The 25,593-nt window shown below is 50.9% G+C and overlaps 11 protein-coding genes across 11 annotated transcripts; 2 read left to right on the top strand and 9 right to left on the bottom strand.

Moving 5' to 3' along the window:
• Positions 1 to 187: 187 nt before the first annotated feature.
• Positions 188 to 795, bottom strand: An03g02590 (hypothetical protein; the record flags this gene model as incomplete). The annotated part of the gene is made up of 3 exons (XM_059746976.1): positions 188 to 431; positions 592 to 649; positions 708 to 795. 3 exons carry the CDS (start codon positions 793 to 795, stop codon positions 188 to 190), a joined length of 390 nt encoding a protein of 129 aa, XP_059603562.1.
• Positions 796 to 1,171: 376 nt separating this feature from the next.
• An03g02600 (uncharacterized protein) lies at positions 1,172 to 2,367 on the top strand (the record flags this gene model as incomplete). The annotated part of the gene is made up of 4 exons (XM_059746977.1): positions 1,172 to 1,240; positions 1,306 to 1,442; positions 1,529 to 1,925; positions 2,017 to 2,367. The coding sequence occupies 4 exons, from the start codon at positions 1,172 to 1,174 to the stop codon at positions 2,365 to 2,367; spliced, it is 954 nt and encodes a 317-aa protein (XP_059603563.1).
• Positions 2,368 to 2,905: 538 nt separating this feature from the next.
• On the top strand, positions 2,906 to 4,107 carry An03g02610 (uncharacterized protein; the record flags this gene model as incomplete). Its single annotated transcript, XM_059746978.1, has 3 exons — positions 2,906 to 3,252; positions 3,307 to 3,980; positions 4,067 to 4,107. The coding sequence occupies 3 exons, from the start codon at positions 2,906 to 2,908 to the stop codon at positions 4,105 to 4,107; spliced, it is 1,062 nt and encodes a 353-aa protein (XP_059603564.1).
• A 1,241-nt stretch (positions 4,108 to 5,348) lies between these two features.
• On the bottom strand, positions 5,349 to 6,724 carry An03g02620 (uncharacterized protein; the record flags this gene model as incomplete). Its single annotated transcript, XM_001390121.3, has 2 exons — positions 5,349 to 5,590; positions 5,674 to 6,724. 2 exons carry the CDS (start codon positions 6,722 to 6,724, stop codon positions 5,349 to 5,351), a joined length of 1,293 nt encoding a protein of 430 aa, XP_001390158.1.
• Positions 6,725 to 7,089: 365 nt separating this feature from the next.
• An03g02630 (uncharacterized protein) lies at positions 7,090 to 7,899 on the bottom strand (the record flags this gene model as incomplete). Its single annotated transcript, XM_001390122.3, has 2 exons — positions 7,090 to 7,175; positions 7,239 to 7,899. 2 exons carry the CDS (start codon positions 7,897 to 7,899, stop codon positions 7,090 to 7,092), a joined length of 747 nt encoding a protein of 248 aa, XP_001390159.3.
• A 1,733-nt stretch (positions 7,900 to 9,632) lies between these two features.
• Positions 9,633 to 10,207, bottom strand: An03g02635 (hypothetical protein; the record flags this gene model as incomplete). Its single annotated transcript, XM_059746979.1, has 3 exons — positions 9,633 to 9,801; positions 9,838 to 10,037; positions 10,157 to 10,207. 3 exons carry the CDS (start codon positions 10,205 to 10,207, stop codon positions 9,633 to 9,635), a joined length of 420 nt encoding a protein of 139 aa, XP_059603565.1.
• A 283-nt stretch (positions 10,208 to 10,490) lies between these two features.
• An03g02640 (uncharacterized protein) lies at positions 10,491 to 13,521 on the bottom strand (the record flags this gene model as incomplete). Its single annotated transcript, XM_059746980.1, is given in 1 exon segment — positions 10,491 to 13,521. A coding segment is annotated over 1 exon segment (3,031 nt), but the record flags the coding sequence as incomplete, so codon positions are not given.
• Positions 13,522 to 14,092: 571 nt separating this feature from the next.
• An03g02650 (uncharacterized protein) lies at positions 14,093 to 15,838 on the bottom strand (the record flags this gene model as incomplete). The annotated part of the gene is made up of 2 exons (XM_001390125.3): positions 14,093 to 15,739; positions 15,812 to 15,838. 2 exons carry the CDS (start codon positions 15,836 to 15,838, stop codon positions 14,093 to 14,095), a joined length of 1,674 nt encoding a protein of 557 aa, XP_001390162.3.
• A 605-nt stretch (positions 15,839 to 16,443) lies between these two features.
• Positions 16,444 to 19,550, bottom strand: An03g02660 (uncharacterized protein; the record flags this gene model as incomplete). The annotated part of the gene is made up of 4 exons (XM_059746981.1): positions 16,444 to 16,597; positions 16,634 to 18,972; positions 19,003 to 19,294; positions 19,480 to 19,550. 4 exons carry the CDS (start codon positions 19,548 to 19,550, stop codon positions 16,444 to 16,446), a joined length of 2,856 nt encoding a protein of 951 aa, XP_059603567.1.
• Positions 19,551 to 20,109: 559 nt separating this feature from the next.
• An03g02670 (uncharacterized protein) lies at positions 20,110 to 23,196 on the bottom strand (the record flags this gene model as incomplete). Its single annotated transcript, XM_001390127.3, has 1 exon — positions 20,110 to 23,196. One exon carries the CDS (start codon positions 23,194 to 23,196, stop codon positions 20,110 to 20,112), a length of 3,087 nt encoding a protein of 1,028 aa, XP_001390164.1.
• A 565-nt stretch (positions 23,197 to 23,761) lies between these two features.
• An03g02680 (uncharacterized protein) lies at positions 23,762 to 24,671 on the bottom strand (the record flags this gene model as incomplete). Its single annotated transcript, XM_001390128.1, has 2 exons — positions 23,762 to 24,210; positions 24,284 to 24,671. The coding sequence occupies 2 exons, from the start codon at positions 24,669 to 24,671 to the stop codon at positions 23,762 to 23,764; spliced, it is 837 nt and encodes a 278-aa protein (XP_001390165.1).
• Between the last annotated feature and the right edge of the window lie 922 nt (positions 24,672 to 25,593).

Below are 25,593 nucleotides of genomic sequence, written 5' to 3' on the forward strand. Positions count from 1 at the left end.
GGTTGTCGAGTATATTTTGACAATAGTAGTAGCCAGTTCTGACAATGGTTGCGGCGGACTTTTTACCATAATGGCGTGGTATGTGACTTCTATCTCAGCAAGCGCTCGGCGTATGAACGGAGCAGGAACCACGGCAGCCTGACAGCGTATAGTACTCATTCATGGAACCCTTTATAAGCTTTAATTCTCACAGGCACTCCAAAGCTCCTCCACTTCCCTGGGAAGAGTTAAAGCAGCTGAAACTGCTAGACTGAGCCTCAGACCCTTCTGAGTGACCATGCAAGTTGATTCCATCGTCATCTTCGGTAATGGTGATGGAATTTATGGGTCCCAAATATCCGGCATGTAAAGGAACACATATGCGGGAATCAAGCCTGCGGCTTGTGATTCGGCTCTCCGAGGCATGCCCAGTACCAGCATGCTGTTGCGATCTGATAATCAATCTTAGTAAGCGCAAGAGAGTTAGATTAGTGAAGCATACGATGCTCTTACAATTGCGCGTGTCAATGGCGCTGGATGATAGAGGCATCGATGTGCGCAACCACGCTTTCGACAGCGTGAGCACGTAGGCTGTACATGGTCGCAACGAACCTTGTCTTTGCGACAAGGCTCACAGGATGTAAGTTTCCCATTGCGTCGTCAGGAAGACCTATAGATAGGTGGGATCAGCATGGCAAGGATTTCATAGTAACGGATGGAGCACAAACATGTTGCGCGACCAACAGCTGGCACTCTCCAGGCTGCAGGCGTTGGTCGCGGGGTTGTTTGGGAAATGAACATGTGATGTAGAACCATGTTTGCTTGGTAATTGTTTAGTCAGCCTTACAACAACGATGGTGTGTAAATAACTGATTATTTTAACTGCTACTAGTACTTTGTAATTACTGTGGTGATTGATCCCGGAAATGCTCCCACCCCCTATCTAGCTTCGTGATCCGATTCACGTAACTGATCTTACTTCAGAATTACGTTCCACATTTGATGGAACCCGACAGTGGAACCCTGACGGGGCGATGACGGCACGATGCACTGGCCCTCCCCCCCGGAACCTTATCGGAAGCTATCCGCAATGCATGTCCTCTACCAGGCAGGGAGGGTGGTCTGCCCTCGTCCAAAGTGATCAGGGCCTCTTCATCTTCATATTTCTCTATCGAAATGGTACCAGCACATCATGGCAGATGCTTCAGAGACTTCAGACACTTCAAACACCTTTACCCTTCAAGGGGTCGGGGCCAGTAGTGTACGATCACGATCCCCGCTAGAGATGCGGGAACTCCGAGCTAATACCGTATTTACTAACTCTAGGTCCCTGGATCCATGCCAGCCCAAGAAGACAGGTACACTATACTTCTACCTGATGAGTTCTCGGGGCACACGGACAGCCTGGCCTTCTTTGCCATCTACGACGGACAGTACGGGAATCACATCACACCTCTGGCAAGGTAGTCGTGACTAACTATGGAAAAAGTGCCTCGGATAAGGTTGCAGAACATGCAAGCAAGAATATCCGGCGGCTTCTGATTAGCAGTGGCGAGTTGAGACAGGGAAACTATGAATCGGCCATCGAACGAGCAATACAAGCCGAGGAGGAGGAGCTTCTACAAGGGTTTTGGGCTGGCGAGGAATTATTCGCCGTCGCCGGATCGACTGCCGCCCTCGTCGTGGTGAACCTAACCAGGGGAATCCTGGTGGTCGCCAATCTGGGAGATTCGCACGTTTTGCTGGGAGAGGCCGACGGGGAAGATCACACCTCCCTGAAAGTCGTATGTAGAAGTCGCAAGCCTGTTTTCATTATACCAGCGCCCTCTAACTGTTATGAAGGAGCGAATAACCACATCCCACAAGGCCGGAACATGCTGGGGAGAGGCATCGCATTGAGTCCGCCGGGGGAACCCTCAACACCGATGGCGGTGTGCCACGAGTTGGTTAGTTTATCCTCGTCCCATCTCGCACGTGGTTACGAACCTAACCTCTGCAGGGGGGTTGAATATGTCGCGGGCGCTGGGCGATTTGCAGTATAAGTCGCCGCTAAAGGATATCGGGGAGCAGTCCCTATCCAGCGGTCAGGAGAAGGCAGGCATCGAACCAACAAAGAAGGGGGATTTGGTGTCCAGTTACCCTTCTTTGAAACGATATCCGCTGCAGTCGGATCGTCGGTACTTCTTGGCGCTGATCACAGACGGGGTAACCAATACAATGGATGACGAAACCATCATGCATCAGATCGCGCGGAGCAAGCAAGATGGAATGGATGCAGACAAGGTGGCCGCTAAGATCACCGAGAAGGCTTCAGGAGTACCCGACAGTGACAATGCCACCTGCGTCACTGTGTTCCTGGATGGGCACAATATACGAAAACAAGAGTAGATAGACAAGGTTGGGATCGAATATTCACTCTCCACTTCTCATGTAGAGATGACTGGGAGTTCCGGGATTTTCTTGGCATTCCCGTTGACGCCACGGGTTGAACAAACCGTAGATCATCGCTGCCCCGGCACGTAGCAACCTGCGAAGCTCATGGTTACTGACTGGGCTACCTTGCAGGCTCGTTCCTACTGTAGGATGACGGCAGGCCCCACAGTTGCAGAAGTATCGAAGGTGATCGACTTTGGCAGTCAGCTGTGGCTGGACGCGGCTAGAATGTCAGGGTCCATGGTTCGGATCAATGACCTCAGCGTAACAAGCCAATCATGGAAGTAGTGATATCTTCATCTTGATCGAGCAATCATCGCAAGATATTGCATCACGGAGTCTCAGATGTGTTCGTCAATCAAGATCTCACTACTTGGCTGTTCACAGTACTTAAACAGCCAACCGGTGTGCAGATCAACACTAAATACATCCTGCTTAGATCCGCTACATTTAGACTGTCTCATAGACTTTGCTGTTCATTTTGCTGTGCAGAATGTTCGAAAGTGTCGTGTCACCACCTCAGGTCCGTGGTCGGGTACCTCGGGTTCAACCAGCCCCAAGACCGGTCGCTGCGACCAATATCATCGATATCCGCAGCGATAAAGCAGAGACTCAGCTGCGCCAATCGCTAGAGGCTTCCATCCACGCGGCTTGTCACGGTGAGGCTGCCATGCCAGAACTTCTCCTTTGGGATGAACAGGGACTCCGCTATTTTGAAGACGTGACGTACGCCCCGTCGTACTACCTGACCAATGAAGAAATTGGCCTACTTGAAAAGCACAAATACCAGATCGCACAACACATTCCGTCCGGCAGTATGCTGGTTGAGCTAGGCAGCGGGTAAGCGTTCCAACCTTTCAACTCCAGTGGCAGCCGTACTGATTGAACAATTAGAAATCTCCGCAAGATTAAGATTCTTCTAGATGCTCTAGACGAATTGGGTCGGGAAGTGGACTACTTCGCGTTGGATGTTTCGTATCAGGAGCTCCACCGGACTCTTAGCATCGTGCCCCCGGGAACGTTTCGCCATGTACGCTGCTTTGGGTTACTGGGAACCTACGATGACGGTCACAACTGGATGCAATTGCCCGAAATTCGTTCGCGATCCAAGACCATTCTCTCCCTGGGATCAACATTGGGTAGTTTCCAGCGGCCGGAAGCCGCCGACTTCTTGGCTAGTTTCGTCACCCCCGAAAACAATTCGTCGCTGCTCATCGGCTTGGATGGATGCAAAGATGCCGATCGGGTGCTGGCCGCCTATAACGATTCCGAGGGGTTCAATCGGCGTTTCATCAAGCACGGCCTTGAACGCGCGAACGAGATCCTAGGGCCGGATACCTTCGATCTCGACAAATGGGATGTCATTGGCCGCTGGGATGCAGCGCATGGAAGCCATAACCAGTACTATGTCCCCTCAGATGAGGTGTCTCTAACGGGAGAGACCATTCCAGCGGGCCGGAGCATCTTGGCAATCAAAAGCCACAAGTACGATGCTGACGACAGGGATGCGTTGTGCCGAAGAGCAGACTTGGCTGTTAGCGATGCATGGGCATCTAAGAACCAATACAGTAAGTTTATCTAGAGCTCCTTATCGCTATTAGTTCCTTCGTTCAAAAAGATATCGGGCATGGGGTTGCTTTCTCTGCATACACAGCTAACCCGCTCCCAGATTTACTATATCTTGAGAAACCATAGGGTGTCACCCACGAGCAAGAAGCATGCAGACAGCCGAATACTCAATATATGTTTCCGGGGATTGTTTGAATCCTATCACGCACTGCTGTAATTACTTAATATTATAATCTTATACGGGTGCTGTATGAGCCAGGAAAACAAATAAGAAGGACTGCAGGCTTAACATTGTGAGGTCACACTACCGAGTAATTCTATTAGGCCCGACTTTTCAGGATATTTGACTTTGCCATTAGACCATCGACCTTTCCTCAATTATCACCTAAGTATGTCTGCATCTATAAGAAGAAGTTCTAGTAACCGTGCTCACTTGAAAGAAAGAAGAAAACCATCAGTATTTCAATCGAAGGGCTCATATTGACCACCTGAACCTGCCAAGTATCGATATTCGATGCCATTTAACTTGTCACGGAGGCCCGTAATCATGGCAGGTGGGCTCCCATTCAAATTTTGCCCATTCTGATGCATCTGGCCCACGACTAAGTAGTGCTGTTTGTCCTTGCCCAATAGATAGCATGTCGCTATCAAGGTGCTGTTTCTCCGTTACTAGTATGGGGGTTTCGGTTCATCTCGCGTTTGCTGTTGTTGTGGCTCGGGAGGGCCCGTAGTGTCTCGGTCGGTCAGCTGCAGGGGGTCTTCGAGGTGGGAATTCGACGAAACTGACGTATCTTACTGTCTTCTAAACTAGCCGGGCTCATAGCTTAACAGCTATGATGGCTCTCTGATAGCTCAAAATACGCGACACAGGGTAGGATCATGAAGCCTACGGCAAGATGAAGAGGTGGCCTCGGGTTATGTGACCGTCGCCATTCACACTTGAGACGTTACTGAAGAAGAGTCCAGCCAGGTATGTATGCGAATGAAACATTACATCCAGTGGTTTTATTGTAGTGACACGGGGAATATAGGGTGTTACCTGCTCGGACTATTCACTGAGGTAGTGTCAAGCTTCGGGGCGTTTGGGACCGTGTCTCGTAGTTTTGGCAACTCTAATATCTTATCATAAAGTTAGTAGTAACTTTCGGAATTGTTCAATAGTAGCAGTAACGACTACTATTTCTACTACTAATATTATTTGAAATGTATATTCTATTCCTGTATTTGAGACTTAAAGCTATACTACTCTCTATAATAGATTATCTACCGAGTTCGATACCATATCCATATCCCATCCCAATACAATATTGATATATACCATATCCCACCCAACCCGAACGAATAGACATACCAACCAACACATAAACCTACAACTCCTTCTTCAAGAAGTGCTCCGGCTTATGCGTGGTCTCATAATCCACATGCACATACGCACGCTCCACGTCTGGCAAAGACTCCAACTTCATCTGCAATTCCTCCGCGACATCATGCGTAGCCCGCAGCGAATCGTTCGGGTCCATGACGATGTCCACTTCCACAAGCAATCGAGGACCGGAGGTGTATGCACGGACGGTATCGATGGCGGTGATGAGGGGGGAGTGGGTCATTGCTTTACGATTAACACGTTATTAGCTTTTATCTTTCATCTATAGGCGGGAGTGGAAAGGAGATAAGAGAGGGGGATAAGCTCACAGATATATGTAATCAACTGTTGCATCTTCGTATCGGCCGTAACACCGATAAGCAACTGGAACTCGCGATACGCGCTGAACAGCCACAAACAACTGACAAGCACGGAGAGGACGATAGCTCCCGCGGGGTCAATCCACCAGCGCAGTTTACCTCCACCTACGCTGGTAAGGATACCGAATCCGTTGATAAGGAGGTCATTGCGGTGGTCTTCCCAAAGGATCATGACCTGGGAATACTGATCCTTCAGCGCGAAGCAGTACAGGAAAAGCACGAATTTAGTACAAAAGGCGACGATGACGGCGACAACGGAGGGGAGGTGGAAAGATCCCGTCTCGGAGTTGGATCCTTCGGCGAGTTCGCGGACAGAGAAAGCAATGAGGATGAAAGAGACAGCCGTCATGAGAAAACAGAAGCAGATGTTGCCGGCTGTTTCGATACGAGCTTTTCCGGCGGGGAATTTACGAGGGTCGACGCGATTGACGGCCTTGTTGGAGACGAGGAGAGTGATATTGGAGAGAGGATCAAAGACGGCGTCGGCCATGGTTGTGTACAAGGACAGTGAGCTGGAGGAAATGGCCCCGTAGAGTTGAAGAACGCAGAGGATGACATTGGCGGCGAAAGAGCCCCAGACGGCGATTTTGTACTTGAGTTGGTTGCTGCTGTTTGTTTCACGGGCATCGCGGACGTGTTCTTCGACGGGCTTGAGCATGCGTTGGATGTTCTCATTCTGGGATTCGTAGAACGTTTGAAGTTGTTTGGAGGCTAGGGAGGAAGCGAGCGCATTGCGGGGGTTGGCGTTGTGCGGGAGGCAGCCGGAGGTGTGACGTTTGCGGGAGATGTTGGCTTGGGGTTGCATCTGGGCGATTTCTTCGGGACTTTTCAGCTTCGAGGCTAGTTGGAAGGGGTCATTCTCGCGGGTGTAACGCGGAGGCGGGCTAGACTCCTCGTCAGATGTGCTGAGGTGAGATTCCAGGGCTGTGGTGGTGGCGGCATTGTAGGAGATGGATGAGGGAAGGTGGTGAAGAGGGATAGTCTGAGGAGGGTCAGTCATTTTGATGACGATATTCAGAAGAAGAATAAGGGTCAATGGAGATGGAGGAGATGGCGGCAGAGGAAGGGGAAATCAACGGGAAGCGATGAAGAGGCTCAGGATGCGGAGATCAGATTTGATTGATATGCCTGTTTGGGTTAGACCGGGATGGCTTATGTCATCCTTACATCCCTGCCGATTATAGTTCGTAACAAATTTGATGCAATTTGAATTATTTGCATCTATGACGGTAATACTGAGGTGCAGATAGAGCACCATTGGTTGCTTACTGCTTTCTAAGCATGCAGTTGACACTGAAATATGAGGAGAAGATAAAAGTTTCGCAAAAGCGCTCAAGTACATATATTGTATAGTTTTACAGTCATTCACTCTATCATAGGCGCCCGACAGGCGATAACTGTACTGTATGACAAAGACTCAAATACCTCAACAGACACATAATGGCCAGTAACTATTATCAATAGCCACAACAGAACTTATGACAGCACTGTGATGTTGCTTGACAGGGTAGTACATTTGTACGGAAGATCCAACGACGGACGCCCAGCACCAGTCAGGGGCGACGTGCTATAGTTGTAGGTCGGGCTGAGCATCATAATCTGGCCCACGGTGGTGTTGTACTTGTCTGCATAGTCCTTGTACACCCCATACTCCAACGTGAACGGCCTAATCACGCACTCACTTGGTGAACACAATGGCACCTTGAGGTACTGGCCCGGGGCAAGAACCTCATCAGCCGTGAAACTGGTATCGTCACTCATGAGCGATTCCGTTGTAATGTTCAGTCGTTTCGCGACAATGTCGAGCGTATCCCCGTTGACGGTGTAGTATAGACGCGGACCACCATTGATGCAAGTGCGGGTGCGGGTAATATTGGGTAGGAGGCAGGTCTCATTATCGGGCTCACAGACCTCAGCCGGGATGATCAAAGTCTGGCCGACGTTGGGGATGATCGTCACATCGGCCATAAGGTTTTGACGGCCGATGTCGCAGACACCTCGGTTAGTGGCCTTGGCAACATCAAAGACTGTGGTATTCTCCACGGTAATGGGATACAATCCCACAGTGGTGTTGAGAGCGCTGGCGTTGCAGGCTGCCGAAGTCGCGAGGGTTGAAGGCAGTGAGCCCAGGAGGGCTGCGGTGGCCATGAGGGCCCGCGAAGAAAGAGACCACATTATAATTCTTGATTGCAAGAGTCTGTATTAACCCAAAGCACGAAAGGTTTGTGTATTCCCGCGAGAAAATAAAGAGCTTAGAAGGGAAAGTATGCTGTGACTTTCTGGGGTTGAACGAGGAGATTCAACTTGGGTCGTGTACCGGCTTTATATGCTCCCAGAAAGCATGGGGCCTATCCGAGAATTGAACATGTTCCTGTACATGAGCAGTCAATCCTGAGACACCGCGCGGGCTATCAGTGGAGGAGTACGTACCATCGGTGAGGACATTGTTGGTACTGTCCCCGCAGGGATAGCCCCAAGCATAGAGGGCCTCGTCCTGCAGCACCAGCACTTGTGAACCTGCACCCACCGCTTTAGAGATTGCATGCCTGCGACTGGACGATGCAGCAGACCCCCCGGAGCCCCGTGAATAAAATCTTGTTCATTTGGCTAAAATATGCCGTAGGAGCGCTGGCTAAGCCCATTACAGCTACTCCGCCCGAGGAGGGCTTTTCGGCGATGGGTCCTGCTGACCCGCTCCGAACTGACCGGCCCAGAGAGCAGCCAAACAAATGGATGGCAGTGTCCATCGCAATATTTCTGTCGGGGTCTGGATTGGATGGCTAAAAGTTGGAGACGGCCGGGGAAAAGGGTTCAGTTCATGAAGAGTAGTAAATGCCGAGTTGATGAGATTATATCCGGAGTAACTACGAGATAAACATGATCAATTTGGTTTGCACAGACCCCGTGAGGTGGAGCCGCTCTCCGTAACGCGGAGATAATGATGCTAGTCAAGTCATCCGGCTCTGCTGCCACTGTCCTTCCTCTGCTTCTCGTCTTTTGTCTCTCAACCTCCTTCTCCCGTCTTTTATTCTTTCCCTTCCTCTTATTGTGGGCATCGGACTAGCGGTGATGATCATGCGGGGAATAAAACTTTTGTCTCAAAGGATTGAGCAAATTCCACCCATGACCCTCCGCGTCTTGCCTGGGCCGCGTCATGGTACGTATCTGAATCCCAGCTCTGATCATGTCGCTGCAGGAACCCTGCTAGTTAATTGGTTCTTTCTGACCTATTACTCCGAGTCTAGTGCTCTAGCCGGGGAAATACTTCCCCTCACCTTCCCTGCTCCTGCCCTCAGTCTGTATCTCTCCCTTCAGCGGATCCACCATGGCAGCTTGGTCTCCAAGGCCAATGCTAGACTAGTGCTTTCTTTGCAGGCCTCCGGTCGTCCTAACGCCGAGTAGGCTGAAATTGGTAAGACATGTATAGCAAAATTGAGTCTACAGGTAACAGGAAGGCAACAAAAAAAGGGTGTCAATACCTTCGATAACTTCGCGGAAGCCAGGGAATTTTTTATTTTTCATTCACGCTAGCGCAGCTGCATCTCACAATAGGGCATCGGAGCTGATGGGTAGTATGCTCCAACTTCCGGTCCAACGAGTAGTGTCCCTCGATGATACATCCCCCGGCCAATTCCGGCCTGTCAGACGCAATTCATCCTGCCTGGAATCCTGCTGTATATGCACCCAGTCTTGGCAAGCGGAGTGGAGTGAAACCGATGCCCGGGTTATAGCGGGTATTGTCATATCCTTGGGAGTGGTGAACACTTCGAGACTCCACCGCCTAGTACACACAGAGGATGGTCTTAAAAGTGTCTATAGTAGCTAGGCTCGAAGAGCCCGGCAGGTGTTTATATTGAAATATATTGACTTAAGACTAGGTGCTTTGTGTGTTTAGCCCCGTTAGGCATTCACTCCAGGACTACCCCGCTGCTAGTCCATAATGTGCAGCAGCGAATTGAACAGCCGAACAAGTGAGTCTGAGAAGAGGGCCATCGAGCTTGATAACTCCATGCTTGGTTGTCTAGCTTCACGCAGTGGTCGCCTGTTCCCCCAAAGGTCCAGATTGAACACGCGCGCCTGATGCTCTTCCTTTCTTTGGTTCGATCAGTTCACCTTCGTCTTAGGCCATCTTTCCGCGATCGCCTGTGGCTCTGTCGGGCGTCGCGCCGTCCGACTCCTGGGCGGCGATGGTGGTGGGGCCTAGTAGGAGAAACCCCAGTCCGACGCTGATGATTATGGAGCTTGCTCGCCGGTGGTGTTGGCGTCCACTCTGGGCTCCTTTTCGCACCTTTCAATCTGCAAGTGCTCGGGGCCTGAGGGCGAATCAATCACACGTCGGGTGTTTGTTTGTTCCAACCTTTTCCATTCCACCTTTAACTGCGTTTTCGCACATTATTGTGGGCCACGCCGGAGGTCCTCAAGCGATGGCCACATGGCCGCCTATGAGTTCAACCGCGTCAACGGTCATTCCTCCATATACCATTATACTATATATTGATTGACTAACATATGTCTAGATCGTTATATTGTTGTCCGCCACTCCTTGTAGTCCTGTCAGCTTGTCTCCGAAGCGTCTGCCAATCGGCTAGTATCGTATCTCAAATCCCATTGCAGTCCGGCTCCGTGCGGTCCAATTCAATGGGCGAAAGTCGTCGTCCGATCTCTTCCCTTGACTCGCTGAGATGGGCAGTTCCGGTGGTTGATGCAAGAAGATCATCACCGAACTTCTTCATCGTAGTCAACATTAACGTAAGGCTGAATCAGGATCAAGCTGGCCTTGGATGATATCTATCTTCATCAAGAAATGATTGCTGCTCCCAGCTCTCCTCAATCCATTCAGTGGTAACTATGTGAGGAAGTTTCTGGTCCACTCGGAGAGACAAGGTTTTCCTTAGCGTGGCGATCTCCGAAGATGGTGTATCCGGATCTACAACCACATGGGTGATGGAAGGGTCCTCATAAGTATTGACAACGGTAGCACCTGCAAATTTGGCCGTATTGCGAGCCAAAGAAAGTCGATAGCCGCAGCCGGCATATTCGGGCTCTCCGGGATCTGGATCCTGCGTTGTCCGGTCGGGAAAGAAGAACGTCAAGTTCTGAAAAAGCCACCCGCATGGGAGATCCCATCCTGAGTCCACTTTTTCTTGAATAGCTTCCCTAAGCTTCTTGGTGGCTTCGCCTCTCGGGGGCACGTCGGAACTACCATTGTCAGCGCTCATCTTTTCGAGTAAGCTGACCAGCTCTTCCTTGGTGACATCCCGAGCGTAGCTATCATTGAACCGGTCAACACTCGTCAATACCTCCTCCTCCTTGCTAGGCGTTGTGAAGAACATGTGCCTAGGTTCCAGGGGAAGAAGCAGGTCTGGCAGTCCCGCATCAATCTCGTTCTGCCTCACACAGTCTAGGATCCAAGATGGTCGGATTAGGCTCACATCGCCACTCTTTTGCAAGGAGGCTGCTTTCACAGTTCTTCGATCCGCGATACATACGGTGTTGGGAGCGGCCTTATTTGTCTGATATATCTTGCCTCCATTCAATTTGACAAGTTGTTCCAACTCCGCCTTTGTTTTCTTATTCGGGGCCACCGAGTCGGTCAAAATAAAGAAGTTGAGCCCGTCGAAAATATGCCCTGACGGACCTTCATACTTCACCTCTGCATTCGGGCTGTATCCTGCAACTGTCAAGGCCTTCTTTGGTCGCTTCACTCGTTTCTTGCGGAAATTCTCTACATTGAATTCCTTCTCCTTTTGCTCTTTCTCCACGTTCGACTTCAGATCCAGGAATTCTTGCATGGAAAGCGCACTCTTCCAGTCTTTATCCATGCGTAACCTCTTGAACCGCGGGAAGCGCAATGTTAAACCGACACGAAATTGATCACTGACTGATACCGATGCTGCTTTAACACAGAGTACCACCGAGTCCTCTGGCTTGATCCACTGATCTGGACGCTCGTGCTGGGCACTGCCACCTGCCAGCTCAATGTATGCCGTTGGTGGTTTCCTCGGGTTCCAGTCCACCCATTTCCCATCAGTATGATGACGGATATTCGCATAGTCTGCTGCTGTAAAGCCTCCTCCGACCTTGCAGAAAGAATAGCATTTGGTTGCCCCTATCCCTTGCGAAGAGCTGGCATTATCGGCCCTTAATCCACATAGGAAGCTTGAAAGACCCCCTCCTCGATGACCACTGCCGTAATAGCCGCCTATGACAATCAGATCCAGGGACTCCCCAAACTCTGTCATGTACTCAGGCTTCACTTTCATCCAGTCGTCATGTCGTTCATTGAGGCGATATGGTGACCTTGGATTTTTGACTACTAGTCCCTCAGAAGCCTCCGCAACAACTTTTCGAAGCGCTGCTTCGATCTGGGCCTTGTCTGTAGCCTCCTCGTAAGGATGGATTTCGAACCGACGGTGAACTGACTTTACACTCTTCTGCAGGGCATTTCGACGATCGCGAAGAGTGTACCTGGTCAAATTGTGCCCATTCAGCAAGAGTAGATCAAACACACGAAAAAGCGGCCGCGATCCGTTTGAGAACGGATTTCTCTGTTCAGCTAATGCGGCAGTTTTTAAGGTGCCAAATGGTTCGGGGGCGCCCTGCTCGGGATTCCAAGCAATCATTTCCCCGTCCAGGATCAAACTGTTGACCCCATCTGCAAAGGCGTCTTTGAGATGTCGGGCCAAGGCACCATTGGGGTCCTCAAGGCTCTTTCCATAGAGATAGGTGTAATCCTTCGCTTTCCTCGACCAGAAGCGAAACTTCTTTCCTCCCGGCACCGAGCTGTCAGTCTCCATATGAAGCTGCATACGTTCCCCGTCGAGCTTCTCCTCGATCCAGAATACCGGGTCTTCTTCGGTACCCCGCATTCGAGGCAATCATTCGATCAAGGGACTGCATCTGAAACTGAGCTAGCTGGGGCTGGAAGCATTGCATCAGAGAAATGCCGCTGTTTTCAGCCCCAAGCCGAATGTTCGGATCATGCAGCTCCCAACAAACACGTTGAAGGCTACTGGATATGCTATAGAGGTTTGCAGCATCTGGGTGCCATACATTGAATAAGGTTCGCTCTGTAGCCCCGACTTTCATCTGTCGAAGGATAATGCGGATCAGCCACAGCAGCTCCTCGGGGTTCATTTTTCGGTAAAACTCCGACAAGATGGGTAGCTGCTGCTCCTCCTTCGAGGCATTTGAAAGCTGGTCGAGCCTGTCATTCACCTCCTCAATGGACATATTTCCCACCTCTGTCCTCATTGGCCGTTTTGAGATAACATCGTAGCAGCGTCTCGCAAAATCCCCCGCCATAAAGCGCGAGGTAGCCAACTGGCCTGGCAGCTTCCAGTTCAAAAGATTGAAGCCGTCATCCGAATTCTTGTCGATCTTCATAATTTTGACGAGTAGCTTTCCGATGGCCTTTTCTTTGATACCGTACATGGCCCGGTCGCGATCTTTGTCCGGAAGAATCAGCCGAAACGCAGGGTAGATATCATCCCCCACCTCTTTCCGCCATCGTGAGATGAACCGCTCAATGACATCCCGTCGCTTTTCGTGTGGGGTAAGGTTCGCCGCCGACTGGCCATGAGGCCCGACTTTTCGCCGAGGAGCGGCGGTGCCTGCAGGCTTCTTGGAGAGCTCACTCAACGGATTGAAGAGGGTCTCAAAGAGCTCGTGAAAGGGCAATGTCTGGGAGTGATTATGAGGACGGTTTGGGTATTTCTCATCCAGATTTGACTCTTGTTGTGAGGGTTGACTGCGGGAGTGTGACATTTCATAATTGCTGGCCCCTTCCTCATTCATGGTTCATCAATGTGCTCTGTGCAGGGGCGTTTGTGAGATGAAAGGGAATAGTAAGTGAAGTATTTTAGGGAACCATGAACAGGCTGGCTGGGTTGTTGAAGTATGGAGACGATAAGGACCAGATGTGGAGAACACACGTCGGTGGACTGGCACGTGATTGAACTATGGCCGGCCAGAATGTGGGGCGGCTGGAGCACTAGCACCAAATAGGCAGCAACCACTGCAGGCACCCACCTCTGCTGCCTACTTACTACTTACTTACTTACTATCATATGTCATGATGGGGGACAACATGGAAAGAGTCTGTTTCGTCGGTACTATTGGAAGGAAACATTTGAAAGCAGAGGCATAGTAATCGATTGCACATCATTGCTCTGCCGGTGTTCTGTTGTATCGATCCCAGTCGTCTATGGAATTAATTAGCTCTCAGATCTATAAAATTCTACGCAGATTTGCAATCCACAGTGTCCGTTCATTGTTCGAGTTGAAGAAAAAAAGGCAGCAACTGATTCAAGTTATCTATTCTAAGGGACTTCTAAACTTTATTCCAGCTGCACTGGGGAGAACCTGTCTATCCCCTTCTCCGCTGCAGTGTGTGATAGCCAAGCTGTCGGCGTGTCTCCGCAAGCGTGGCCCCCCTCTTCGTCAACAACTCGCGGATCTGCGCTTCACTCTCGGAGATCGTGCGGGCGAGCTCCGCTACTTCGCGCACGCGACTTCGAGGTATGATCACGACACCATTGGAATCAGCGACAACGATGTCCCGGGACTCGACCCGGACCTTCCCGATACCAACAGGCCCGTTGACCTCGCCAACCTGGACCCGATCTTTCCCGGTACGCATCCATCGTCCTGCGGTGTATAGTGGGTATCCCTCCTCTAGGGCCAGATCCACGTCGCGACACACTCCATCGATCACCGTGCCCGCAACCCCCCGCAGCGCGGCATAGTGAGTCATGATATCACCCCAGACGGTACAGTCTGTGCGGCTACTGTTATCGATAACAACTACATCCCCAACCGCCACATCATCCAGGAAATCCCCCACACTGCCAGGCGGGTCGCTCGCGGGGACATAACGAACAGTAAATGCCGGTCCAACAGTAACGCGCCGATTACTCGACCCCGAAGAAGACAATGGCTGGATTCCCCAGGCCTGTCCCGCGATCCCCAGGGAATCCAAGGCATCCGAGACCGCTGGCGAGTCCAATCCTCTCAAAAGTCCAACTAGTTCCTGATCCTCCGCGCTCGCCTTCCGCGGGTTCTCTTGCGATAAGGGGCTGGCAGCGGCGGCAGCTGACACGGTCTCTTGCCGGAGTTGCTCGAAGCGTGAGTCGCGCATTACTGCTGACACCGTCTGCCCAGAGCGCACCGCCTCTACCATCTGGCCTTCGCGGTGGTGGATCTGCTCTGCCAGGGTGAGGACGATCGCGATATGTGCAGCAGGGACGAAGACAGTACCGCACGCATCCGCGATAACATAGTCATCCTGCTCGACTGTCACACCCCCACAGACACGCACGGGTTTGCCAGCGCTGACAGAGACTATGCGACTCCGACCACTGATCATCGTCACAGCACGTCCGTAGAGCGGATACTGGACCTCGACGCTACCGTCGATATCCCGGCATACTCCATCGATTACGGTTCCGCGGATTCCCTTGGCCTTGGCGGCGTTTGCAATAATATCGCCCCAGCAGGAGACACCCTCCAGACCGCCGGCAATGACGAGGATCCGGTCGTCACTGCTGACTGCGTCGATGGTAGGAGCAAAAGGATGAGGCGTTGGAGCTGTCCCGATCCTCGGGCCTACTTCCACTGTGCTAGCGCGGCCGACGATTTTCGGGCAGTTCCAGAGAGGCCGGAGGCCGTATGTGGCCCCACGAAGGTTAAGGACATCTAATGCATCGGATACTGTATTGGTGTCGAGGGCCGCGAGGCGGTCCAGAAAGTTGCTCGTATCACTCATCCTCTTTCGGTTATAGTTACTGACAGACTTGGGGAAAGAGAATCGTAAAATTGAGGAAAACATGTAACAATAGTATTCGCTTCTGAAGCATTTGGTCAACTTGTACTCCGACGACCTCTTTATGTGTCGGATATAGACTGGTTCGGATGCAAATACTCCGTATATCGGCAAGGGTATGCGGGGTGGGACATCCCGAGTTGTCTGCCGTTTCCTGTCATCCCGGCCGACGGACGGGATGTGACGGTCCGTCTACTGATTGATGCACCATGAAACGGAATCTTCTATCCCGCTGTATTCGATGGGTACCCCGCTATCACAGACCTTAAATAACATGAGTATGTCAATCATATCATGGCGCAAAGCAATCACAGCAGATTCGAAGCGATGGGAACGCGGGTAGCTCCAAACCGGTCGATAGAAAACGGAGACTACGCGATCAAGGGTACCAGCGAAATATCTGGGTGTTGGCCCTCACTACCCAGCATGCAAAATCATCGTGATTTATTCTTTCCTTCGTGCTGGGACATAGTAATATAGGGAACATGATGACGTTAGTTCTAGTCATAATGGGTTGAATTCGAAGGTGATATCATGTAAGCCTGCGTATCACCAACCCACTCACCGGCTCTACACTTACCCCCAGTGGGGTTAACATAATGTATCATACCGGGAATCAGGTATTAGATTCAAAGCTTCTTTAATGATACCCGCATCCAAATAAGCAACTTGAGCTTGGATGCTGGTTCCATGTCGCTTGGCTGCTATCGCGGGGTCCTGTGCGGACTTGACCTTGAAGTGAGATACTACTACTTCCGCACTCGGGCTGTTGATCCATCATATTTCTGTTAGTAGTAGGTAAGTAGAAAGACATGAGTACTCCGTCTGGACAAACCCTTACAATCCCCCAAGATGTCTTTGCAGTCATATCTTCAAGGATTCAGATTCTACTGTGATCATACATTGCATCGGTGCTTTAATACACACAATATACCTGCTAGCTGACCTGTCACGTACGATATAGACCGCTGGGTATATGTAAGAGAGATATTAACGAGTATCTCCGCCACCAGTGGTCCCGGAGATCTGTGAATAATTTGCCCATGTAGACTAAAGAAGTACAGTTTGTGCTTTCCATGTGCCTACACTGGTGGAATGGACTCTCGGCAAATGGGACACTGCAATCGAAGTCGCATCCAGCTCTCGAGACAGGTACTATGGAAGATATGCCGACATGGGGTGACCATGTATGTCCGTCGGCTAAGGAGACTGGTGGCCCCGTCCGTCATGCTGCTACTGCCTGCACCACCCGCAGCTGCAAGGACAGGAACCTCGATTTCTTGCATGCAAATGGCACAGTCAAACACTGCCTTCTTCTTATCTTTCGCCCGTTGCTTATCTTCATCCTTGGCTTCCATGGAGTATTCCCGCTCGTCAGCCCTCAAGGCCCCAATCGGAAGGACTCCGCCAGACTCAAGATCGTCACCTGATCCTGAACTGTCGCGTAGCACGGGATGATAGTCATAGGCGGGTGGCGCCCACCCACTAGGAACAAAGAAACGGGGTCCCAGAATGTCCTGGCTAGCCAATACCCAGACCTGAACCCACACCCAGCCAGCCAGTGCCAGGGCTGTGGTCGAGTCGGGTCGAATGAAAAGCACATTCCCGCGTGCAGTCAAAAAGTAAATAAATGGAAAAAGTCGAAGGAAACTTTGACCAACCACAAACTCCCAGCGCAGTGCTTTGCGGCAATTGCGCATGACATTGCGATATATCTGGGGTACCCAGAAGGACAGATAAATAAATCCGAGGGTCCGAGCATATATTGCTCCCATACGGTTCGGCCAAAGGAAGGACCAGACGGATATTATGAGGAGGACAAACAATATAAAGTAGAACCGAGCGTACATGGCACCGATATCACCCCGCGTGTCCTGCGCACTCGGCGTGGCGCCCCGATTCGCGGGAGGTTCGTTTTCTTCTGATGGAGGGTCCTGGTCGGGGGTCAAAATGATAGGTGTTGCGCCCGTATCAGTGACTCGAGTCGTAGTGGCAGGCAGGGGAAGATTCCCTGGCCGCGTAGTAGGATTCGGTCGACGTTCTTGTTCTCTTCGCTCCGGGGCCTGGACTGCCCATATTTCCATCATAAATTTCATTCCGATATAACTGACCGAGAGGAAGGTCAAGAAGGATGCTGTTGTCATAACAAGGAATGAAACGGCCGGATAAAGCTCCAGCAGCATGAAGACAAGTACGAAAGAATCGCCGAACGCCATGAGCGCGATCGTGTAGAAGCTGATCCGGCTTCTAGTAGATGGCGTGGATGCTTCTTTGATTTGGCGCAAGAGTAATGCGATCTGGCCAACAGAAAAGGCCGAGATCATAAAAATGATGCGAGCAGAGAATTTGCCGAATTCCTCCATCTTCGGTCCTGATAAATAGAGTGCTTCTGTTGGTGGGAAGTCAGGAGCTCCCTTGGTCTCCAGGATGTACCCACAATCAGGCGAGAAGACGACAGCTGACATGACTAACAGTGGTGGAGACGGAATAGGGGCTCCCAATGGATATCTCAGCTCTTGTTCTATCTGCTCGATGATCGTTTTATCTGTGAGGTAGCCGTGGATCGCGACGGGGTGCAGCTGGAGGTAGACGATATGTTCACATTTTGGAGCCGGGTATTCCACCTGCTCCGTCCCGACAAGTGAGGACCAAGGAAATAGGGTAGGAGGTCGATTCTGCTTCTCGGATATAGTGTCCGAGAGGGACTTGACGAGAAGCTGGTGGGTGAGATTGTATGCGTCAGGCGAGAGCATCAGATGCGGTAATGTGAATACGCCACCAAATTTCTCGCTGGTTGTAGTCAAGATGATGGCACCCGTCTCCGGGAAATGAACACCGAACAGCGATAGATACCAGGTATTACCCCAGAAATCGCCACTCTCTACAGCCAAAGTTGCTCGAATCTCCCGAACCTGGCCTTCAGGCAACTGAACCTCCTCACCACCGCCCTCCCGGAGATCAAGGTAAAATGTGCCACTATCCCCCGTAACATTGTGACTGAACTCGTGCGTGAAGTATTCGTTCTCCAGTGCAATTGCAGTCGTGTTCAACAGGGCATGTTCTTTGTTCTGTCTGTGGCGTACCCATTCCCCGCGCAGCTTACCGGTCGCATTACGATAGACTGGGAGGAGTAATTGGGTCAAGTTAAGACCGGAAAAAGCGTCAGGCACCGCAAGGGCCTTGGGAGGCCTCAAGCCCGCCTCTGCCATGGTGGACCGCAATTGAGACCGAGCTCTATCCTGAACATCTGGAAGAAGATCCCAAGCATAGCTATCATTCTTCCTAACACCGGAAAACGGGAGCCATCTGTCGGTGATCGGATCGAAGTCGCCATACTGAGACTGGTTCAACATGTGAAGCGCATTCCGCTCCCTCACCAGCTCCCTTTGGTGTTCTTCATCCTGGGAGACCAGAGGCGAATGCGACTGCGAGCTCAGAAGCAGGTAGAAAACTACCAGAAAGAAGAAGAAAGAACCGCGGTGATCCATAGGTGGCCACAAGTCGCGGACATCGAACGGAGGAGAGTCTCTCCTGTAGGTCCAAGTTCTGGTGTGCTGCGCAGCGACGGGCAGCCCGAGATCCTCGACTGTTGAAAGAGCACGATGATCAAGCAGTACGACGTCACTATCGGAGTAGCACGTGATGCAGCGACCGGGAGGGGCCACGGGACAGTCGGAAGGGTCGATGACACATGGATCCAAACAGAAGTTGGCTGGTACCAGACAATTGAAGAGGCTAGACCGTGTGCTGTCGAGATATCGCAGGTCCAAGATGCATCGAGGCTGCAACCCCCCTCGTATACAACCAAACTAAGACGTGCCGGCACGCGTTTCCGGGGGATGAAGATAGTGTCTTATCGGGAACGAAGGCTACTTAGATAGACTATAGATTTAAAGGGGCTGGCGGGTAAGAGCGAGACAGGACCGGCGCACGTGAGGGGTCGGTTCGGGGCAATAGATAATCCGGTAGATGTACTTATTACTATCGATCGATCTACCGCCATCTCGTCTTCGGCGACCGGCCAGGTACGGCCATGCGAAATACTTTGTCAAGAATGGAGGTTCTGTCATGCTAGCTATATAAGGAGCATGGGTCCAGGTGTCCTCGTCAAGCTGATTTATGGATGAAGAGGATAATCTGTAGAAACGAGTTGCTTGGTGTCCCAAGTCCACAAGACTGGACGATTCTGGATTTTCTGAATAATCAGGGGATAACTGGAAGCAAGAAGAAAGCTACGGATCAAACGAACGAAATGAAGCATTGATAAGACGAACTGAAAGCAATGAAAGAGCCCAGCGAGGCGGAGCCGCTGCATGCGATTTGCGATCAAAGCAAAGTAAGGAAGTAAATTTAAAACGAATAAATGATGCAAACAATTTTGTCTAGATGTCTCTGCTATGAATCATTCAGACGGTAAAAACCCCTCCTAGCACTGCTAGCATGACTGTAAGGCGGGCTCGAGTGGACCAAAGGCCAAAATGGATGATCCTGGATTGACTATGAAATTGATTTGAATTGTTTCCGTTGTATAATCATGAACGACAACTACTCATGGCAGGGAGTTACATGTCAACCCGCTGTTTAAAGAGACTCTTGCCCCTCAGCCATTGTCGATAGCGCTTATAACGTTTCTTCTCATAATCCTCGGCTACCACAGTCAGGCCTCCCTCGGAGACGTTTAAGAACTCGGCATAATCAGCGAGGTTCTCCTCGGCATTAGCTTCCAGAGTGGCCTCCTCTACGTTGCATTTATTGGCATATTCCAACAAATCCAGACTGGATTCATGCTCGCGGATGGAAGTGGCAGTCAACTCATCTTCAGAGGTCACAACAAGCGGAACTTTCAACGGATGGTTGATGTAGCGTTCGTATTCTTCTCCTTCTGCAGCTGTCACGGAGGGGTTTAGCGAGTCGGTCACCAGCTGGCCAAGAGTCCACTGCGCAATTTGCGTTTTGCTCGGAGTGTTGACCGTCGACTCCTGAGAAGAGTGCATGGAACTGAAGGAGTGAGGCAGTCCGAATGATGTAGCTTTCATGATACCCGCAGACGGTGGTAATTTATCAGCGGAAGGCGGCAGATGGTTCCAGTTGTAGCTGGATTGGGGTGTTGCGCTACCGAGTTGTGGACGGCCCGCTGGATCAATGGAAGTCTTAAGCGGTTCCTGAATCTTGACGCTACGTGGTGGGTGTCGCTCCCGGTTGATCTGATCGTGCGGGATCCGAGGAACAAACGGACTAATGTCGTAGGGGGCGCCGGAGCCAGGCCGGAATGGAAGATAGCGAAGCGTTGAGTTCATTTTGTAAGAGAAGATTTTCGAGAATGACGACACGGCTAATGGCCTATAGTACTCGAGCCAGTAATCGTCGTAGTGGGAGAGAGGTTCCTTTGGGGGTCGCGGAGGGGGTGGCACTTCTTTTTCCTTCAGATTCTTAGGAGTGTACCAGCAAATGTAGTTGGGACGCCTCTTGTTGGACCAGGATCGCGGATCAGCGTGGTGCAGGTAATAATCGGTTGACAGATCCCACAGCATCGGCTGTCCTTGGGAGAAGATGTAGTTCCCAAGGAACAGATTATAGGCTTCCTGGCGCTGGGCATCGAGAAATGAATTGTTGTAGTACCGCTTGAAACTCTCCACCATGTCGCGAGAATGACTACTCCACTGATTGATTTTGCGGTATGTGGCCATAGTGTTCACCAGATGCGAGCCTCCATACTGGATTGCAATAGTATCACCGTGGTCGTGCCACATATCAGTGAATAAGTTGACAGCATCGGTGTCATACTCCACAGTCGTTCCATCGATAATACCCAGAGCGTGAAGTTGGTATCCCAAGGCGCGCTTTCCAATCACGAATTGCGCCGCATTTGTACGGTCTAAACAGTCGATGCAGTTCGTCCTCGCGATGCCATTTTGCAGACGCAAGCCAGACTCTGCATCGTATCCGTTCTTGAAGAAGCCGGTCTTCGGGACAATCTCGCCTGCAATATGCTCCAAAGTTCCAATAACATCTTGGTCTCTGCTTTTCGCGGCACGGCTCATGTCCCAGGGCTGATATATAATCTTCTTATCCTCCGGCAAGAACTGGTTCAGGTATTGAATGGCGTTCGTATACTCCTTGAGCAACTTGGACTCCCGTGGGGTTCGTTCTCGCGACTTTATCAGGTTGAGCACATAAACTGGTGCGCCGTATCTCTCAAAAAGGTTGTCAAAGTGTAGTGCAGCAGCGGAGTAGAAGGGGTCAACAAGGTTTAGTTCGATATCAGGTTTGGGAGACACCCCTGAGTTTTCCTGTGTCCAGTAGAGCGGAATACTCCCACGGTGTTGCACGTAAGAGGTGTACAGCGGGTTAGCATAGAGATTTGGACCGGGCGAATGGAATGACGTGGCTGTCATCTCGGACACAATCTGCTCCGTTTCAACATCGTTTGCTACATAGCCTAGATCATTCGCGCCTCTCTTCAGAAAACGGGCCCCTGCGAAGAATCGAGAGCGTCGCGCAATGATCGTGATGTAAACTAACCGTCCATACACTGACATCTTAGCCTGTTCGACATATCCGTGGATGATGGGCAAACACCATTCCCACGGATTTTTCAGAGTTTCGAGGGCCGGCCCAAGAATATGGTGATTCCAGATGAACATCGTATTATAGTCTTGTTGTAGGTGTTTCGGGTGTCCGTCCTGGTTGGCGGTGCGTTCCCGACAAATGTTGTGCTGCAAAGTGTGGGTAATATCGTAAGAATAGCTGAAGTAGAAGGACCGGGTTAGATCCAAATTGTTTAAAATGGCAATATACCTCGCCTCCTCCGGGTTCTTCTCCGGACGGAGACGAGACGAGCTTGAAGTCGTCAACGAGATGAGCTCCGTTCCATCGATCTGATATACATAGTGACCTCCGAGCATAGCAACTTGGCTTCTCTTGGTTACCAGAAGCATGTAGTAAGCATCCGTAAATCGTATAAACCCCAGTAAAGCCCATGCACTACATTTCAGCTTTAAACCACCCGACCTTTTATTCCCATCATCGATCGTATCCAACAACTGGCTCATCTCCCGCTTGCTGTAAACAATATCATCCTCTGAGATGCTGAGGTCCCCGGATTCCGACGTCCGATCGATCTTGAGAATCCTGAAGCGGGTATCCGACAAGTCCATGCCCACCATGTAGAATCGGGTGGCTGTCTCATACAAGGAGAACTTGTGCATGCGATTGATCCCTTCATCTCCTCCGGTGTCGAAGAAGGCCGAGCGTTGCTTTTGCGCCGAGGTCGGCGTAGAATCCCGCTCAAAGGACGTTGCAACCTGGGGCTCTTCATCTCCTGCCTCCACCCCATCTTCACTCAGGGCAGGAACTGCTGGGGACGCGTAATGTAATGGTGTGAACGGGGAGGCCGCGCGGGGCGATCGGAGGCCATCTTCATGATCGATAAAGCTCCGCGGAGCCGATTCAGGTTGCTCTTCCGGAAACTTGGTGCTGGAGCCGGAGGTAAACGAGGCATCGGCGTAAGGGAGGTTGACATCTGAGGTAGAGTTTGGCGAACTGGTGTCTATCAGGGACACCGCTCTGGAGGACTGGTCGTCCAGTGGGCCGAGGCTTTTGTCTTCCGCGGCTTCGCGGGAGAGGGACACTTCATCCAGACTCTCCATGATAAAGACAGAGGCTGGTGAAAGCCCGCACCAGCATCATATGTGATCTCGGTTGTTAGCGCGCAGCGCCTATGCGACAAGAGGTTCAAAACGGCAACTAGAGTAGTGACGTCGGACGCGGATGTGAGTGGGGGGGGATCGACTTGCGACAAGGTGCTCCACGTGATCGCAATCTCCCGAATGAGGCGCCGATCAGATCTACTAACCACCATCCAGATCGTTCCAACAAACGAAAACCTATTATAACGAAAATAGGGTTATACAACGGCATCAAAGGCCTAATACGCTGAGGCAATTTATGAGATCATGTGAATAATATTTATATTGGATAAGAAAATCCCTGAACATAACGTCGTTTATAGGCAGCTCGGCAACATGCAACAGTCGTCTTGATCAGACGGCTACCCGATACATTGATACTCTCAACTAAACATGTGATTCAGATTGCAGGTTCCATTCATGCTTTGCCACTAGGGCCCTGCCATTTAGTAACACTAGCCCTGAAGTGACGAGTACTTGAATTCGAATATATCCTGAACTTCACGACTGGATATCAGGACATTCCCTACAGATCCTCACTCCCATGTTCCGCTTTCTCAATCTCTGTCAATGCCTTCTGTATCATCTCTTGCGTACTCGCCCGGGGGAACTGAAGCTGTGCCGCCTTCAAGCCGTTCCTCCAATGATACCACTTTTTCATGGTAAAGCGCTGTCGCGGAGAAGGATTATCAGCGTCTCCGAATGTTCGTCGGACCTGGCAGTTCTCCCACATCCGCTGGCTGGCATAAATATACCAGATACATGATATACGCACAGCCTCTTCCACCAGCGGATCACACTCCTCAAACGTTTCTCGGCACGCCCATAGCGCATATAGTGATGCATCAATGGTATGGCCGAGATGGTCTGCTTTCGCGGTAAGCTGCGCCATGAACGCATTGCGGTTCTCCCACTCCTGGAGCTCGCTCGGGGGATACTCCCTTCGGGGATCATCGTCGACCTGCTGGGCGTACTCTATACGTGACACCAATTGCGGTCAGCCGCGGAATTAACTGAGGAAATATATCAGGGAATAGGTGTAACGCACCGGGTTCATATTTGAAAAAATACATATCCCTCAAGTACACTCCGAGGTAGGGGAGCTCGGTCCACAGCTTCATGTCCACCGCCGTTGGCTCTTCACCTGAGACAGGATCGATAACCTTGGTGCGTTGGAGATGGTCGATAAATTCTATAAACTTGTGCTGCTGCGCAGCTGGGGTAAGGCTCACGAGATCTACGACGGTAACCATAGCAATCCATGTGTGTGTGCCATCGATATCCGTCGGAGGTTCCCGTCCCTCCCGATGTAAGACCTCACGCACCCTAAGAAGCCGTTGGACTGCCTCTGCAGGAGACACATCGGGATCCTGGACAAACGCTTTGATAACTTGATATTCCGGGCGCGCAAGGAACTCTTCGCTAAAGTTGTGCATGGTAAGGAGTGATCAGGGAGTCAAGGAAACAAGATTCAAGACAAGTGTTGAGTGCTTTATATGAAGGGCGTGGGGGAAGATTAGACGGCGGTCAGCACTAGCCGGGATACCAGCTGTTATATACTATAGCACTGCCAACAAACAGTACCACTCTTTTTCCAACACGCCACCTTAGATCCACCCTCTTATGTTATGAATACCTTCCGGTCTCTGTGTTGGGCGCACATGATGCAAGGCATAACCCCACTTTAGAGAGTTTCGAATCCGCATCTGACGGGAGATATTTATATGAAGTGATTCTAAGGTGGGCGGGAGGGGCCGTTGGCCCGTAAGCTTTGAGCCATGAAGATCTCCCGGTTTACTTGGCCCCAGTGCAGTGTGTGACAGGACACAGATAGGCAAGCTGTATAGCGCACAATCTACTGAAACCCTTGATGGGAGCTGCGATGCCTTTTGATGCCTCGAGCCCCTTCGGCTCGATAGCAAGAGACAAAATGTCATCAGAGCAACAAGGCATAAATCTCCTTCTCTGCACCATCATTGTTTTTAGTTCTATGTCGCCATCAGCTCACTCGTTTACTCAGTCGATCAACGAATCAGCCCGCTTATTCTTTGGCCGCTAGTTTCTCCTCCACATAAGAGAAACAAGCCAGAATCAACACATTTCTTTGAACTTCTAGACTCCCGTGATATCAAATAGGCGCAACATGGATGCGGATTGTGGGCTTGTCTGAAGAGGTACTGGTGTAGTGCCAAACCCCGCGCACAAAAGAGAAAATACTTATAGTATGAGGCATTTCGACCAATCGATAAGCCCTCCGCCAAGGGTCGCCTTCAGTAAATTTTCTTGGTGGCGATGCGAGACTGACCAAGGATGGAAAGTGGCTTTAGCTTTCAAAGAATAAAGTACCGCTGTCAAAGC

This window comes from Aspergillus niger (genome assembly GCF_000002855.4).
Source record: "Aspergillus niger supercontig An03".
Lineage (NCBI taxonomy): Eukaryota > Fungi > Ascomycota > Eurotiomycetes > Eurotiales > Aspergillaceae > Aspergillus > Aspergillus niger.